The sequence below is a fragment of the Balaenoptera ricei genome, chromosome 2 (assembly GCF_028023285.1).
Source record: "Balaenoptera ricei isolate mBalRic1 chromosome 2, mBalRic1.hap2, whole genome shotgun sequence".
NCBI classification, from domain to species: domain Eukaryota; kingdom Metazoa; phylum Chordata; class Mammalia; order Artiodactyla; family Balaenopteridae; genus Balaenoptera; species Balaenoptera ricei.
The window spans coordinates 104,642,205-104,659,852 of record NC_082640.1 but is presented as its reverse complement, the minus strand read 5'-3'; the positions used below and the strand labels follow the sequence as shown (position 1 = coordinate 104,659,852).

The window sequence follows — 17,648 nt, the reverse complement described above, 5'->3', positions numbered from 1 at the left end:
ATACAGTCTGTTTTGCTGAATAGGATATTATTTTTACCAGTTTAATTTAACATAAATTTTCATAAAGTTATATCATGTCAGTTCCCTTCTTTATGTGAAAAATAATTACCTGTGTTTTTATTTTAGCCTAAAACCAGGGGTAGGGATTTGGGGGAGGGTATTTTAAAGTTACATGATTAGAAAATGCTTAATGAGGTTCATCTAAAAATTGAGATTTTCTGATCTCAGATATTCCTCTAACTCCTTATAAATCTTCATTATAAACAAAAGAATTACAGAATCATTATGGAGCCTTTCAAAGGTTTACATTGCCTTCAAATAGTTCCCTGCTTAATCAGGTAATAGCTGTGAAGGTATAATAAACCAGTAACATAAGAGAATTCAAGGGAATGGTATCAATACAGATAACATAAATGGAAAATGAAAAATGAAAAGCTGTTTTATGCTGCTTTAAGGATTCTAGAAGCTCCTACGCGTTATAGTTTATACTAAAATTAAGCACCTAAAAATACTTGCTTTATATTCTTGTATCGTTTTTGATACAGTAGTTTAGATACAGTGTTTAGAAGGTCTAACTTCTGCTTCTCTGTAGTTGTTGAGTTGAGGGTTTTTTGGTCCTTTATGGCAGGGAAGTATAAGAAGGGCCTCTTTTAAGAAAGACTCATATTACATTGTTGCACAATTCTGTGACCATAATGAACTACAGGGGGAGAATGACAAATTCAGAGATTTCAGAAATACCAGTTAACATGCACCAACTAAGTGGAAGAAGTGTGTCTCTTTTGGACCTGAACCAACCACCGCTTGTCAGGAGAATCCCTGAGCACCTTCCACTGCACCCGTCCCCGGGGTGCCTGGGTTTCGTTGTAGAAATCTGTCATCTCCTGGCTGTTGAACCACGATCCGGCAGAACGGCCCACGGCCACAGAGCTGCTCAGGAGCGAACTGCTGCCTCCGCCCCAGATGGAGGAGTCAGAGCTGCACGAGGTGCTGCACCGCACCCTGGCCAACGTGGGCGGGAAGGCCTACCGCACCGTGATGGCCCAGACCTTCTCCCAGCGCATCTCCCCCGCCGTCGATTACACCTACGACAGCGACATACTGAAGGTGGGCCTGAGCCGCGCCTCGAAAGAGCTTCACCTGGTCCACAAAAGGGTGGAGTCACTTCCTCGATTTTCATGCAGTCCTTTAATGCCTCCAACATAAGTTCTTTTTTTTTTTCTAATTGAACTGCAGTTGATGTATAAAGTTGTGTTAGTGTCAGGTGTACTGCAAAGTGATTCATATGGATATATATGATTCTTTTTTTCAGATTCTTTTCCATTATAGGTTATTACAAGATATTGAATATAGTTCCCTGTGCTCTACAGTAGGTCCTTCTCCAACATAAGCTCGTAATCTGAGGTCTGTATATGCAAAATGTGTGCATATGCATTATTCCAGGAAGAGCCACACTTTTTTTAATCACTTAACTTGAAGGGGTTCCTGACCCACCACCTACTAAAGAGATTAAGAAGCGGTGTTTTTAGAGACTGAGCCCTGGCCCAGCTGCCCAGTGCGAAAAATACCCAACCAGCTCAGATCCAGATCCGGTAGCCAATAGCTCCCAATGCTGGCTGCACGTCAAAGTCACCTGTGAGGCCCTTTGACGATACAGAGGCTCAGGCCCTACATCCGATCTAGTGACTTGGAATCTAAGTGTGAGGCGCTTCAACAATCTCAGAGCTCCCAGGTGGTTTCTGAAGCACAGGCAGGTTTAACATTCAACATCTATGTTCAACATAACATTCAACATCTATGTTCAACATAACATTCAAACGCCTTCAACATTTTCTTGTTTAAAAACAAAAACGGTCTGAAACAGTATAGCAAAATGTTAAAATTTGATAAAGTTCGGTGAGTGAATAACATATATTTTGTTATATTCTCTCTCTGTTTCTGTACGCTTAAAATAGAATTTAAAAGAGTAGTAGAGAAAGCAGTGGTAAGGTTTGTGGAAAATCAGTATAGATTTCAGGGGCTAGTTTTTCTTTGCTGGCAATATTAGACATTTGCAGGATTGTGGCTGACTTTTTAATTTTGGGGTTTTTTGCTTATCTATTATTTCTAAATTTTCTATAGTGAAATAGTACTACTTTTATAATACGAAACAAATGAAAAAGACAGTTATTTACAAAATACACAAAGGCCTTGAAGCTTTCAAGAGGCCCACTATGAATTACCTTAGAATATGGGAGGGGGTTTGACGCTGTTAGGTGTTTGACTGCTGCAGTATCCCTGAAAGTCCTCGGGGAGAACTGTGTAGTACTATATGCCTGGCTCTCTCTGAAAGGCATACATCAACATAAGAGCTTGGACTTTAAACCTAGGCAGCCTTCCTAAAGTAGGACGTGTTGCAAGACATGTGGTTTCTTCTCTCCTGAATATGTTCAAAAGGGGAATGACTTGTTGAGACCTCTTTTTGATCTTGGGAATAAGCAATGTAATGCCTACTGCAAGCCACAGAAAAGTATGGTAGGGGATCCCTTTGATTAGGCTTTGATGACATTTTAATTGGTCATATCTTAGGGCAGCTTCTCCATCCGTACAGCCAAGATACAGCAACACGTTTGTGAAACCATTATCCGCATCTTCAAAAGACATGGTATGTCCTTTTTAAAAAATTATGTGCCTTCTCAGAAGATGTTTAGTTTCCTCATCAGAAAGTACTATGAATGGATTTGGGTGCAACCATATTTTACTTTTAAATTCAGTTCTAAGTTGTTGACACCTGTGAAATTTAAGCTTATTTTTATAATTCAGCTTGTTGAGGAGAAACAAATTTGAATATTACAACCTTGCCGCTAAAATACAGTTGGTTTGTGGAGTCAAAAATAGGACTGAATTAACAAACTTACCTTAGGTGAGCTTTCCATTTAGAGAATTGAAGATAAACTGATTTCAACAGTCCCAGTAGCAGATTACTCAACTGTCAGGTCTGTGTTCATTTTAAGTTGCATCTGGAAAGAATGAGAACCTGATGATTAGTTATTTTTTCTCATTGGGTGTAGGAGCTGTCCAGTTGTGTACCCCACTGCTGCTTCCCCGAAATAGGCAAATATACGAGCACAATGAAGCTGCCTTATTCATGGACCACAGCGGGATGCTGGTGATGCTTCCTTTCGACCTGCGGGTGAGGCTGGGAACATTCTGCTGACAGCGCGTGTGCCATGCCTGGTCCCAGGGGTGGCACCTGTATTAAAGGATGACCCCCACCATCCCCCCCAGGCTTATATTCTTAACGTCACCTTTAGGAAACATAATAATCTTAAAGGAGTTATCAGGGTGAGAGCATTATGGGAATTTGGTAAACATTTGACCCTGTGTACATCCACCTTAGTGCTGATGACCCTAGAAACCTGAGCCCTGTATTGCAGGTGCCACGTCTGCATGTCAGTGTTGAGCTTTGCCAGGTGACCACAGCAGGCTAACCTGGCCAACTTAGACACATAAATGGAGTTTTTTTCTTTATTTCTTGGCTAGGTCTTCAGTAGCTTTCTAATATGCTAATGTCTAGAACAATTAAATTCTTGTAACAGCAAGCATCTCTGTTAATTATGTGTGCTGAATTTTGCTCATGCTTGCTTTCTTATCCCCAGGGTTCCCTTTTGACAGCCGTACTCTTACCAGTTGATCACTCACATGGTGTTGGCTGCTAACAAGCCCATCTCTACTGTACATGCATGTAACAGACAAGAGGTTAATATCCCTAATGTACAGAAAGCACTTACAGGTAGAGAGATGAGCAAAGGTTATAACCAGGCAGTTCTCCGAAGAGAAAATGCACAGGGCTGATAAACTTCTGAAGGATGTTCAGCCTCACTAATAAGGAAATGCAAAGCAAAGGTATCTGAACTTCACCCATCAGACTGTTAAAAATATTTAATTGTCCACAGATGACAAGGGTTTAGGAAAATGGGTACTTTCATATGTTGCTGATGGGAATGTAAGTTGCTAAACCTTTAGAAAAATAATCTGAAAGTATTTAATAAAATAAATGCACATACTATACCCTTTGAGCTAGCAATCCCACTTTGAGAGATTTACTTAAAGAAATAACACATCAGTATACGAACCTTAAAAGGACGTCCATTGACAATTTATCATAGTGCTCAAAAACTGAAAACTTCATGTTCACCAATAGGAAAATGGTTGAATAATTTATTATGGAATATTAAGGAGGTAAAAGATCAAAATACATATATATTTAGATAGATCCATATCTATATTTGATCTGTAGAAATGTCCATGGTATATTGTTAGCTGAAAAGAAGTATGTTTCAAAGGAACTCTAATATGATTCCATTCTTATTATATAGAGGAAGAAAAAAGTTTAAAAAAGCACAACTGAGCGTGTGCATAAGGTGCACTGTGTGTTTGCATGTACCCAGTATGTGTGAGGTAAATACATGTTCCCACATGCATGTGAACAATGACACCTACCAGCTTGTTTGTGTCACCCGAGTGAAGTGTCAAAGACTCGAACTTTTGACTGTATTTCTCTGGAGGGAGGTCTGGAATCAGGGCATTGTCTTTTTTGCATATCTGTGTTTTGTTTTATGGTTTAAGAAGAAATTCCTTCCATACCCTCAGATTTAGTTTTTCTTTTATAGTAAGTCAAGTGATTTGGGATTATTTTGAGTGAGAGGTAAGTAGGTAGCATATCAGACACTTGGGCTCTGTTGAAGAAAGGATAGAAGGGCAAACCTTTACATAGCTATACTTAAAACTGGCTTCTTCTTCTCTAGACATTAGGACACTAAAATGCAGATTTTTAAACATCAGCTCTCTTTCTGTGAGCTGATATATTCAGTCCCCCAAAATAAAAAGTAATTGCCCTTTGAGAATTTGACCCATTGATTAATGATACCATGTCAGATCTCTTGAGGCAATCTGATAACGGTTTTTAAAGTTGTGGTGATTATTAGTGAGTGGTTATTAAGAATTTCTTCTGTAAGATCTACAGGAAAGTCAGTAAATTCACCATAAGAGGTAATACCCGGGCTTCCCTGGTGGCGCAGTGGTTAAGAATCTGCCTGCCAATGCAGGGGACACGGGTTCAAGCCCTAGTCCAGGAAGATCCCACCTGCCGCGGAGCAACTAAGCCTGTGCGCCACAACTACTGAGCCTGCACTCTAGAGCCCGCGTGCCACAACTACTGAAGCCCGCGTGCCTAGAGCCCGTGCTTCGCAACAAGAGAAGCCACCGCAATGAGAAGCCTGTGCACTGCAACGAAGAGTAGCCCCTGCTCACTGCAACTAGAAAAAGCCCATGCGCAGCAACAAAGACCCGACTCAGCCAAAAATCAATAAATAAATAAATTTATTAAAAAAAAAAAAAGAGGTAATACCCATGTTGATTGCATTATTATAAGTGACACAAAAAAATTCACAATCAAATAACTTGCACTGATTTTAATTTGGCATAATAAAAAATTTAGCAGAGTGTGTTTAATAGTGAATTTTTCTCAAATTCAAAAACCTAAGAAATGCACAGTGAATAAGGTTGGCGGTACATCCAGCAGTGTGGTCAGCTGCTGACTGACCAACTCAGGAACATTCCAAGGGGTGTGAATGGCAAGCAGTGCACAACTTTGTGAATATTCTACAAACCACTGAATTGTAAACTTTAGAAGGGAGAACTCTGTGGTATGTGAGTTACAACTCAAAGCTGTTATTAAAAAAACAAAAGGTGTTTGGCACATGTTGACATTGACCTTTGAAACTTTATTTTTCAGGTTCCTTTTGCAAGATATGTGGCAAGAAATAATATATTGAATTTAAAACGGTAAGAAAAAACGGGGGTTCATTTGGTGGATGTGGGAAAGAAACCAAGGAAAAATGTTACATCATCTGTGATCCTTACACAGTAAAGAATTTGGAGTTTAAAGTACTGAGCTTGGAAAATGGTCAAAAAGCCCAGCCCCAGTACCCCTTTCTATGATCAGGACCAGCAGCCTCCCCTTTGAAGGAATGTAGCAGTTGGGTAGGTACCTGAAGCTCCCACAGTCTATTCTGTACCTTCTAAATGTCCCCAAGTCACATGACTAATTATTTTCACAACCAGTTGCTTGGAAAAACATCTGGCTGTTCTTGATCACAGATGGCCCCTTTTAAAATTTAATTGAAGGGACAAGTGGCCAATGGTCTCTGTGTGAAAACTGCCTACAAAGGTAACTGCATAAAAGCTGCTTCTGGAGAAGTAGAGTAAACCCAGCAGGAATGCTGAACACCAAGGACCTCCAGGCACTTACTGCTGGGGAAAGGTTTGGTGTACATTCAAATACCACAGGAGTCAAACACCAAGAGCTTCATAAATTGGAGCAATATTCCTGTCAACGAGGCAGCCGACTTTGCAGCTCCTTTCCTAAACAAAATCAAAGCTCTTTACATGCTTTTATCCTCAGTTCCAAGTGAACAGTTAATATTCATAGTCCTAAGGTGTGGGGATCACTGTGTAGAAAGCAAACACTTAAGATAAAATTATTTTTGTTTGTAATTTCATCTCTATTTCAGACATAAAAAAAAAAAAAAAAATTAAGCCCTGTAGTTTAATAGTGGCAACACCGGGAATTGGAACCTAGATCACAAGGCAAGACTATTCTGGGCACATCTATCTTTATGTTTTCTTAATCATACTACTGATTAATTTTTTCACATTTGTTTATTTTATCTTATTCAACAATACCTTACACATATTTAATTCCAGTAAGCCAGCAGTCCCCAACCTTTTGGCGCCAGGAACCGGTCTCATAGAAGACAGTTTTTCCACGGACGGGGGGTGGGTGATGGGGGGGATGATTCAGGCGGTAACGGGAGCGACGGGGAGTGGCCGATGAAGCTTTGCTCACTCACCGGCTCCTCAACTGCTGCTGTGCTGCCGGCTGGGGACCCCTGCAGTAAGCAATGACCTTAGAAATGCGGGTTTCTCTCTCCAGATACTGCATAGAACGCGTGTTCAGACCTCGCAAATTAGACCGATTTCATCCCAAAGAACTTCTGGAATGTGCGTTTGATATCGTTACCTCTACCACCAACAGCTCTCTGCCCACCGCTGAAATCATCTACACCATCTATGAAATCATCCAGGAGTTTCCAGCACTTCAGGTTCCTTCCCATATCCTAACATCCCAAGGTTATCCCGCTAGATAGAGTCCTCTGCCGAGTGCCGTGGGAAAGCCACGACCGCAGGACTGCTCCTCAGATGGTGCTGGCGGTGAATCACATTGTTACTCAAGTCCCCTGGAAAGTCTGATGTAGCTTTTGAGACTTATCTCAGGCTCTTACCTCTGCCTTGACCAGAACGGGTTTTGTTTTTGTCTCTTTGGTTGGGGGGAGGGTGTTGTTTCTCCATCCATTCTTCCAAAATTTGAGGAATTAGCCTAAGATTCCTAGGATGCTTTAAGCATGTTGAGACCCCTCAGCTCCCTCCTACACCCAGGCTCTTAACAACCAGCTTCACTTTGCATAGTCTCTGTGGACTACCCAGCCAGTGGAGACTGCTGTGAGCACAGTGGTGGCTCTCCTCTGCCTTTACTTTCCATCCCGCACACACACCCTGTTCACCCCGCCACCGTGAACACCCATCAGTCACGGTGTGCCCCTGTCCAGAAGGACCTCTCTATCCAGCTGCGGTTGGGGCCCTTTCTCCCACTGCACCTGGCTCAGCACACGGCTCGCCACCCTGCAGATGCTCATTGATTGACTTGTGTGCTTATATTCCACCAGCCGGGCTTATAGGTCAGTCACTGTTGAACCAGGTCCTCTCCCTCTTTGAAATCTGTGTCGGCTCGCTCAGGCTTTTGAACATAGCTGGAGACCAAAGTATTTCTGAGGCGTATAATAAAGTATTAAATTATATTATACTCTGACCACAACAGTGCATGAAGAATGTATATGAAAAAGTAAACTAGAAGGCACTATGCTAAAATTCAGTCCTTCCATTGTGTCAGGTTGGTGAATTGGTGATAAGATTCTAGATTTGGTCATGTGCATGTATTGCTTTTATAATGAAAATAATAATAATTTCTCTATCCTAGGAAAGAAACTACAGTATTTACTTGAACCATACCATGTTACTGAAAGCAATACTCTTACACTGTGGGATCCCAGAAGATAAACTCAGTCAAGTCTATGTTATTCTGTATGATGCTGTGGTAAGCATTTAATTACTTTGAGTTGATATTGAAGGATAATAATAATAGTTCATGGGTATTTTCTTAGTGATGTAACCATGAAACTGAATTGGGACTTTTTTCTCCTTCCCTTATGGCTCTAAGGTAAAAGAACCGACTGGCTTTGATTCTGTCAACAGTTAACAAGTGTTGGTTGAGCTTTTATTCTGTACTAAGCCTTGTGCTACTAGTGACCTCCAGGGTGTTTTTTTAAGGGTAACTTCTGAAGATTGAATTATCTTATTTAATTTAAAATATAATAGAGTTCTTCACTAACCTACTTCTGGAGGCAAAAAAGTCACTGAGTAGTTGGTCCCGATACTTGCCAGTAATAATTTTTAAGAAGAGTTAACCTTTATTGAACATATGCCATGCTCAATATTTATGTGCCAAGCATTGTTCTAAGCCCTTTACATGGATTAACTCACTCTAATCTCACAAGCACTGTTACTGTCCTTTAGAGAGACCAGGAAAGGGAAGTGTTAGTTTTGAGAGTAAAAGACTTATGCCCTGCCCTTATTTCTTCCAACCTGTCTGAGCTTATCAGTAAAGTCATTTATAGACTTGGATTGGTTGAACTGGGGGAGACTGGTTTAGACCTCTCTTGGGGCCTCGTTTATCACCTCCTTCCTGTGGGACTAGGGCAGCATCACCTCCTGTTACTCTTCCTCATGTAACCACATCACAGTGTTCGTTACTCTCTAGTATGTGTGCAAAGCCTGGAGGGGAAACAGTGAAAAGCTTAAATAGTATTATATATGACAGCGCCGGGATGGAATTGAATCCTTCTTATCTTTTCTAATTTCTTTTCATGTTAAATATTATTTATTATTATCCTATTTATTATAAAATAAGAACATCCAGGAGATTCAATAGCTAACAGTGCCAGACAGCCTATGCTTAAGGCAGGACGAGCAGGGGAAGTCCATAACGGCTTACTGTTTTTTTGTACACTCAAAAGCTCAACTCGCTTTTCTTTCGTCTGCCAGGGACACATCAAGGGCCCTAACTTTACTGTTTGCTTCTTCATGGTTCTTTTCTCCTCCCAAAGTGCTGCTGCTGTTTGGCAGGGACAGATACAACATAGTGTCAGAGAGACGCTGGCGGAAACCCCCGGGGATGGTGCAGAGGGCTTCCCATCACTCTTGTTCATATCCTGCAGCCTGCCTGCCAGCGTGGGACGGCGCACAGAGCCTGTCCGCACATGGCTTTCATTAGGGGACGGGGATCGGTTGACTCCCTCCCAGCCCAACATAAGCACCCTGGTTAAGCCTGTCCACCTCTGGGTCACCTCACCATTCAGCAAGTGCAGCTCTCCCCTTATTAATTCTTTTATGTCAGGGGTATTGACATTTTAAAACAATGTTAGTTATAGTTTATGTGAATTGTGGAGGGAAAAAATGTTTTTTAATCAGAGTTAACCCATCCTTCATGATGAGGAGCCATTTGTCCAAAATGAAGGATACACCTGTCAGAATTAGCCTGGAAATTGTATCTTGTTCAGCGCCAAATTTGGGACTCTCATTGTTACCTTTTTCTGCCCCATTAGACGGAAAAGCTGACGAGGAGAGAAGTGGAAGCTAAATTTTGCAATCTGTCTTTGTCATCGAATAGTGTGAGTACATTTTAACAATGTGATTACAGCTCTCTCTGTAATTTTGTGGTACCAGAAAATGCCACCAAATTCTCGCTGCAGTAAGGCAGCAGTGCCCCCGACTGCCTCAGACAATTTTCCCCTTGAGTGTTGATAGGTGCCATGGCAACGTCTGGGATTAGGGGAAGAGAAGCCAGCGTCGTGATCAAAGAATGCCTCTCCATGCTGCCCCTTAATGTGCTGTAATCACCCTGTTTCTCCCTGATCACCAGACCTTCTTTCTCACACACCAGGTAAAGGCTGTGCTTGGTGGAGCCTCCTGCTGAGGAGACCTCATACTGCTTGGCCTCTTCTGAAACAGGTGCTTCAGGACTAGTTTGAGGCACAGAGCTCTGCCAAGTCATTTGGTTGTCCACCTCCCATGCTTCCCCCGCCCCCCGCCCCCTGGTCTTCTAACACCTCAGAGCTGCATTAAAGCTCTTGCTTTTCTGGGCATTTCCTACTCCTAAAATCGTTCATTTGCTCTCATTGGCAATGAGGAGAATCTCACGGGGTAAACAGGTTTGTCATTTCTCTCTATAGGCATCAGGTTGGGCCCAGATCTTTGACACAGTCACCCACACTTAACTCAGTCCCTGAAAAGCAGAAAACAACAGGGATTTCTTACATTTTCCTGAATATTTATATAAGAGAAGTTTTTGTTTTTTTTTTTTTTTGCTTTCCCAGAACCCTTCTCGACCTTGGTCTGACACTCAATTACATAATCCTGTGGTGATGAGCAATATTCACTTATGGGATAGATTAAAATATGATTGTACGGGGACTTCCCTGATGGTCCAGTGGTTAGGACTTCGCCTTCCAATGCGGGGGCGGGGGGGTGGGTGAGGGTTCGATCCCTGGTCGGGGAGCTAGGGTCCCACATGCCTTGTGGCCAAAAAACCAAAAACATAAAACAGAAGCAATATTGTAACAAATTCAATAAAGACTTAAAAAGTATATATACATGATCGTATGCAGGCCAGGCAGAGTCATTCAGATTTTGGGACACCTGCAGTGTGCCAGGCACAGTGCTAGGGATATAAAGAGTCCACAGACTGCTTTCAACTTCTTCATTCATATTGGCCTTTAAAAGCCATGAGAAGACCCATACAGCATGTGTCTACCCTCAGCTCTTTAAAACAACTTTCACAGGCACTGTGGTTTAAAGAAATCACTCAGATAGTTTGCAGGTTGGGAAAGTAAACCAGATACATAGCACTAGGAGCTCTAGAAATTAAACCAGATTACATTTTAACTGTTAAATATTAGAGGAGATCTTAACAATTACAAAGTGACCCAATGGTATAATATTCTAATATGAAGAACAGTATTTACATAATACCCTAGATGTGTACACAGCACACAGCCTGTGCAGAAATAGTCCTGTGTATGACACAAAGGATCTGCCCAAGAAACTGCCCAGTTCAGTGACTCCTTACCCAACCAAAGGTTCAGGCCCAAAAGGTTCTTTGAACTAATGTCACATTTCAAAATATTTCACACTTGCTCATGATAGCTGCATTGGTTGCTAAAATGTCAGCTTCTTTGCTTTTTGCTAAATCTCTACCCACTAGTCGTTTGATATTAAGCATTAATTTGAAGTTGTGTGTGTGAGTAGTTCAAAATGGAAAAATTAGTATCTAATATAGGCATTTGGTACTCTCATTATTTTAAAAGGGAACTCTAAGGATACTAGAAAAGGGAGGAGAAATATTGCAGGAGAGTTTCAAATATCTGGCCCAGTCTTCGTATTTTACAGATGAGGCACCTAAGGTCCAAAGAGATGTGTGACTTATCCCAAGTCACATGGAGTTAGTTGATAATAGGGTGAGAACCAGAATCTGGGGGTGTTAACTCTAGTGCTTCTGGTAGTTTATTAATGGGGTGATATAATGTTAACATTTATTGAAAAGAAACAATTTTTTATTAAGAAGAAAAAAATAATTTAAAATCAAAGATGTAATTTTAAAATTAAAAATTTTTATCTTTAATATAGTAAAGAAATTATAGATTTTAACACTTTCAGATTTTTTTAAAATACAAGTGATTTATGATTATTAAACAAAGTCTTCATTCAGCTCTTTGGTTCCACGTGCCAACTTACAGATGAACTAGGTTCTGCCTGCCTGTCGTCTCAAAGTAGCTATAATTTTGTTTCTTAGTTTCCACTTTAGCCCCTGGGATTCTTTTTTTCTGGTTTTATGACCATAGTTATTTCCTCTTTCACCTGCTATGCGCCAGGGTCATTATTAGCCACTGCCCCCTCCTGGGGAAGACGAGGAGTACAGCTGGTGAGAGCTGGGATCTGGGGTGAGCTCTGAGCCAGAGAGAAGGAAGAATCAGGCGCTGCCTCTAGGAGACAGTATCCAAACTGCATCTCAAGGCTACAAATAGGAATTATTCAAAGCGAGGACAGGGAATTCCTGGCTAATTCAGTGTAGTATTAGAACGAGTCAGACTTTGCCTTCCTGTCCCCCATTGACGTGCCTGTAGTAATGGAAATTCATGAGTGTGAGGAAGGCAAAGGGGAGCAATAGTGGCCTAAAAATATGTAATGGAGGATCTGCTAGTACCAGGGTCTGCTCTTCTGGGGTCAGCATTTGCTATAAGTGTGTGTGACTAAAAATTAACTGTGAGTAGGTACCTAAAGCACTTCTGCGAGGTGCTTTAGAGTTGTTGGAAAAGGATAATCCTTAGTCGGGATTGTGGGAAAGATTAAAATTACCCTTGACCACAAAATCCACCCTTTCGGAGGTACAAAAGCTCTGCCATGCTCCCCTGCGCGTAGGAAACACACTGCAAAGTGAGTCTTTCTTGCCGTGGATTTTGGAAGCTAACTGTGCCTCTTTGCTTTCCAGCTGTGTCGACTCTACAAATTTATTGAGCAGAAGGGAGAGCTGCAAGATCTGACACCAACAATAAATTCATTAATAAAACAGAAAACGGGTGTTGCCCAGTTGGTGCAGTATGGCTTAAAAGACCTAGAGGAGGTTGTGGGACTGTTGAAGAAACTTGGCATAAAGTTACAGGTTTGGCAACTGTTTGATTCTGGCAGCACAGATTTGTAGCATTAATAATAGCACAAGGAGGAAATGGGTTTTATTTTGTAATTGCTAGTGAGTTTTATTTTTCCAGAAGAACGCTGCTTTCTACATTTTGGAACATTTGATATCTAGTAATAATTTTGGCTTGGATCAGAATTTCTTTGCAAGCATCACAATTCCTATTGTGCGGCAATCCTTATTATGTCAGCCTCAGAGAAGTGGTTATTCTTGAAGAGAACAGAGCTTCTCTTACTTGGCAGGCTATAGTTTAAACAGACCGTGTGCCAGATCTTACTGAATATTCTGTTTATACTAAATAGATTGTTCTGATGCTGATGATGGAAAATGGTGTCTTCAGCATTGCACATTCTAAATCTCGAGCCCTTGACACGTTTGTATGGCATTTCCCTTGACAGGTCTTGATCAATTTGGGCTTGGTTTACAAAGTGCAACAGCACAGCGGAATCATCTTCCAGTTTGTGGCGTTCATCAGACGGAGGCAAAGGGCTATATCTGAAATCCTTGCAGCTGGTGGCAGATATGACCTGCTGGTGAGGGCTTGCCCTGTGTTTGTTGATTTGTTCTGACATGATTTCATTTCTTCCTCGACTCGTTATTTTGAAATTTTTCAAAACCACAGAAAAACTGAACCACTGGTATAATTGAACACCTATATATATTTCACCTAGGAATAGAAATGTCTTGTGAACTACATTTGTAATGTTTTCAACTTTCATTTAAATAACTATAGGTTTACAGGATGTTGCAAAGATAGTACGGAGAGGTCTTGTATACATTTTACCCAGTTGCTTCCAAAAAGCTGGCATAACTATAATAAAATACCAAACCCAGGAAGTGGACATCCATACACTGTATGTATCTAATTCTGTGCCATTTTTATCACATGTGTAGATTCCCATAACCACGACCACAACTGAGATACAGTACAAATGGAATATAGAACCTTACCTCCCTCTGTGTCCCTTACCCCATCCCCCATTTATAATTGTCTTAAATATTTCCTCAGCATACATTGAGGTCCACATCAGACAGTGTTACGCTTTTTGCTTCCAATGTCAAACTCTGAGGAACTCAAGAAAGTCTACTGTATTTACCCAAAATTTTTGGGTTCTGATGAGAAATCTGCTGTTATTTGAATTATTTTTCCCGTATAGGAAAGATGATTCTCACTCGATGCTTTTAAGATTTTTTTTTTTGTCTGTCTTTAGTTTGAAGTTTAATTATGATGTATCTTGGCCTGACTTTCTTTGGATTTGTCTTGTTTTGGATTTTCTCAGCTTCTTGAGTCTATAGGTTTGTCTTTTGCTAATGTGGGTCCCCCACCAAGCCCCAGCAGGTATCAGAGAAGGCTAAATGGGGAGCCAGGATTTTCATATCTGCCTGGGGGCAGTGCCCCCCATGCCCCCACCAGCAGAGTCAGTGGAGACCAGGATCCCCGACTTCCACCCACACCCAAGCAGAAACAAGGTCCCCCTCCCTGCTGGGGTGGTGCCGGAGGAGGCTGAGTGGGAAGCTGGAACTTAGACCAGTATCCAGCATAGTATCAGAGGAGGAGTGTTTCAGGCATTATTTCTTCTACAATTTTTTTCAGCTTTACCTTCTTTTTTCTCTCCTTCTAGGACTCTGATGACACAAATGTTATGCTCCTGTGGTTCTGGGACATTCTGCTTTCCAGTCTGTTTTCTCTGTTGTTTAGATTGATTTTTATCTTCAATTTCTCTGTTTCCACTGTTATCTCCATTTATGCTATTGGGCCAATCCAGTGAATTTTTTGTCTTCTACTTCTTTGCTGAGACTTTCCATTTTTTTAATTTGTTTCGAGCCTATTTATAATGCTTGTTGTAGCATTTTTATGCTGGTTGCTTTAAAATCCTTGCCAGATAACTCCAACATCTATGTCATCTTATTAGTGCCTGTTGATTTTCTCATTCACTTTGAGATCCTGGTTCCTGTTATGATATGTGATTTTCAGTTGTATTCTGGACATTTTGAGTCTTACATTATGAGATTCTGGAACTTCCCTAGATCTTCTGGTTTAGGAGGCCTCCTCTGATACTGTACTGTGGGGGTGGGGCAGGGGAGGGGGGGCACTTTGCTGATGTCGGTTGGGGGTGAAGATCCGTGTTTCTCACTCGGCCTTCCTCTACATCCGGAGCGTGGGACGGGTGCCTTGTTACCACTTCCCGCACGCCTCCACTGAGAGTATAGTGGAGGGGTGGGAGGATGGGGGAGTTGGCAGGTGGCCTTGTTACCGCTGGATAGTGGTGAAGGTTCCAGCTTCCCACTCAGCCTCCTCTGGCACCACCCCAGAGGGGAGGAGGGCCTTGTTACTGCTTGGGTGTGGTTGGAAGTCGGGGATCCTAGGGGTCCTGGTCTCCACTGACACCGCTGGGGGAAGCATTACTCCCAGGCAGATAGGAAAGCCCTGGCTCCCCATTTAGTTTTCTCAGATGCCGCCCTGCTGGGACTTGGCGGGGGCCTTCTTACATCTGGGAAAGGGTGAATGTGTTGGCCCGCACTCAGCCTTTGTGAGTGGGAGTGTCTGTGCTTTTGCTGTGATGTTTGACTGGAGCAGGGCAGATCTTGTCTGAAAGTTTTCTGTCTTGCTGGGTTGCCCCTTTCTGGGTCTTTTGACCAGAGACAGTGGGTTTTCCTTGGGGCTCTCTTGTTTGTTCTCCTTGGCATTTCTGGGTTGACAGTTTCTCCAGCACCCAGTCCAGAGTATATGAGGCAAAAACCAAACCTAGGGAACTCACCACATGTCGTTCCTCAGATCCCATGGTCCCCGGTCAGCCTGCCATCTTCTCTCCACTTTCAGAGTTGTCTGATGTTTGTTTTATATGTAATGTCCAGGGGCTTTAGCTTAGCAGGAGGAATAGGGAGAAATGTACCTACCCATCTTGGTCTAGAACCTATGTATGCAACTTTAAATTGTCTAGTAACATAAAGTAAGTAAAAAGAAAAAGGTGGAATTAATTGTAATAATATATTTTACTTAACCCAATATATCCAAAATAATATGTAAGCATGTAATCAAAAATTTTTTAATTAAGGAGTTATTTTACATTTTTTTCTACATCTTTATAATTAGCATTTATTTAACCCAGTATACCCAGAATACTATTTCAACATGTGATCAAACATTTAAAAATTATTAAGGAGCTAATTTACATTCTTTTCCATTCTGAGTCTTTGCAACCAGTATGTTTTACATATACAGCACATGTGAATTCGGATTAGACATTTCAAATGCTCAAGCCCCATGTGGTTAGTGGCTGCCAGATTGAACAGTGCAGAGCTAGATGCAACATTCATCAGCATTCATGAAGTGCATGTGTGCTTGCTTTTCTCTCTTGCTACACACACACACACACACACACACACACACTTTATTTTGTTGAACCCTCTGATAAGTTGCTGTTAGAGTGCAAATCGTTGCTTTTCCTATAATCACACTTTCGTCTCCATTTCATAACCAGAGCTGTGTGTCTCTCTCCACAGATCCCCCTGTTTAGAGGACCACAGGCTCTGGGGCCAGTTCCTACTGCCATTGGCGTCAGCATAGCCATAGACAAGATAACTGCTGCTGTCCTCAACATGGAAGAACCTGTAAGTTCCAGCTTTGCTTTCCAGTGTGCTTTGAGATGTCTTTCATTTTGTAGTCATTCACATGGAGCCTTAGATGTGGTAGCTATAGACTGAGGTTTTGGGAGATTACCTTTGCCGTGAGAGACAAGCCTAAATCTTGGTGTGAGTACTTAGCCTCTGATCTTAGCTGGGGGACCTTAGTCCACTAGCCTTACTCTCCTCATCTGTAATATGCTATGTAAATGTGAGATATTACACTTGTTAGCAGACTCATATCAAAGCCCTTTGTTCATAAATACTGCTGTACTCTACAAAGCTCGAAATGGTTTTTTCCCTATGTTTCAGGCAAGATTAGTTTTCCCAGAGAAAAAAGAATGTCTTTCTGATGACTTAGAAACAATTTCAACTACCCTATGTTAAAAGACTAATATAAAAGTTTTTTGACTGTGTCTTTTTTTTTAACCATGTCATTTGAAGCGAAGACTTTTGCATTTATGTAGCTGTACACAATTTTAAGATGCCTGTTTTCACATGAGCGCTGCCTCCTTTGCCTCACATACATGCCCACAGTCTCCCTCCTCTAAATGTAATCACTCTGTTTCTGCTGCAGGTTACAGTAAGCTCTTGTGACCTCCTCGTTGTAAGTGTTGGCCAGATGTCCATGTCCAGGGCCATCAACCTAACCCAGAAACTCTGGTCAGCGGGAATCACAGCAGAAATCATGTATGACTGGTCACAGGTAATGAGACAAAAAGCACCTGTGAGTGGAGTGCACATAGTCGTGGCTTCAATAGCAAATCATCCTCCACGGCTTTAGTTTCTGCCAAACTCTTTATCTGTGTGGTTTCAGTTGCTTCCTCTATGAGTTTCTGATTGTTACCTTAAACTTAGTGGTCTAAAGCAACACTTATTATCTTACAATTCTGGAATTCAGAAGGCTGAAATCCGTTTCACTGGGTTAAAATCAAGGTGTCTGATAAGGCTGGTTCCTCCTGAAGGCTTTAGGAGGAGAATCCACTTCCTTGCCTTTTCCAGCTCCTAGAAGCCTCCTGCATTCCTGCTCATGGCCCCTTCCTCCATCTTCAAACTCAGCAGGGTGTCATCTTCTTTCCTCTCTACGCTATGCTTCTGTCCTTCCATCTCTAACTGA

At 41.7% G+C, this 17,648-nt stretch overlaps 1 protein-coding gene across 5 annotated transcripts in view; it reads left to right on the top strand.

The window, feature by feature from the left end:
- EIF2AK4 (eukaryotic translation initiation factor 2 alpha kinase 4) overlaps window positions 1-17,648 on the top strand; it is a 108,302-nt gene that overhangs the window by 75,362 nt on the left and 15,292 nt on the right. For all 5 annotated transcript variants that reach the window (XM_059913658.1, XM_059913657.1, XM_059913661.1 and 2 more), the window contains 11 exons: window positions 871-1,107; window positions 2,569-2,644; window positions 3,051-3,172; window positions 5,777-5,826; window positions 6,977-7,145; window positions 8,078-8,194; window positions 9,762-9,827; window positions 12,704-12,874; window positions 13,306-13,440; window positions 16,412-16,519; window positions 17,109-17,237. In XM_059913658.1, coding sequence (XP_059769641.1) covers window positions 871-1,107; window positions 2,569-2,644; window positions 3,051-3,172; window positions 5,777-5,826; window positions 6,977-7,145; window positions 8,078-8,194; window positions 9,762-9,827; window positions 12,704-12,874; window positions 13,306-13,440; window positions 16,412-16,519; window positions 17,109-17,237 — 1,380 coding nt within the window. The remainder of the gene's footprint in view (window positions 1-870; window positions 1,108-2,568; window positions 2,645-3,050; window positions 3,173-5,776; window positions 5,827-6,976; window positions 7,146-8,077; window positions 8,195-9,761; window positions 9,828-12,703; window positions 12,875-13,305; window positions 13,441-16,411; window positions 16,520-17,108; window positions 17,238-17,648) is intronic.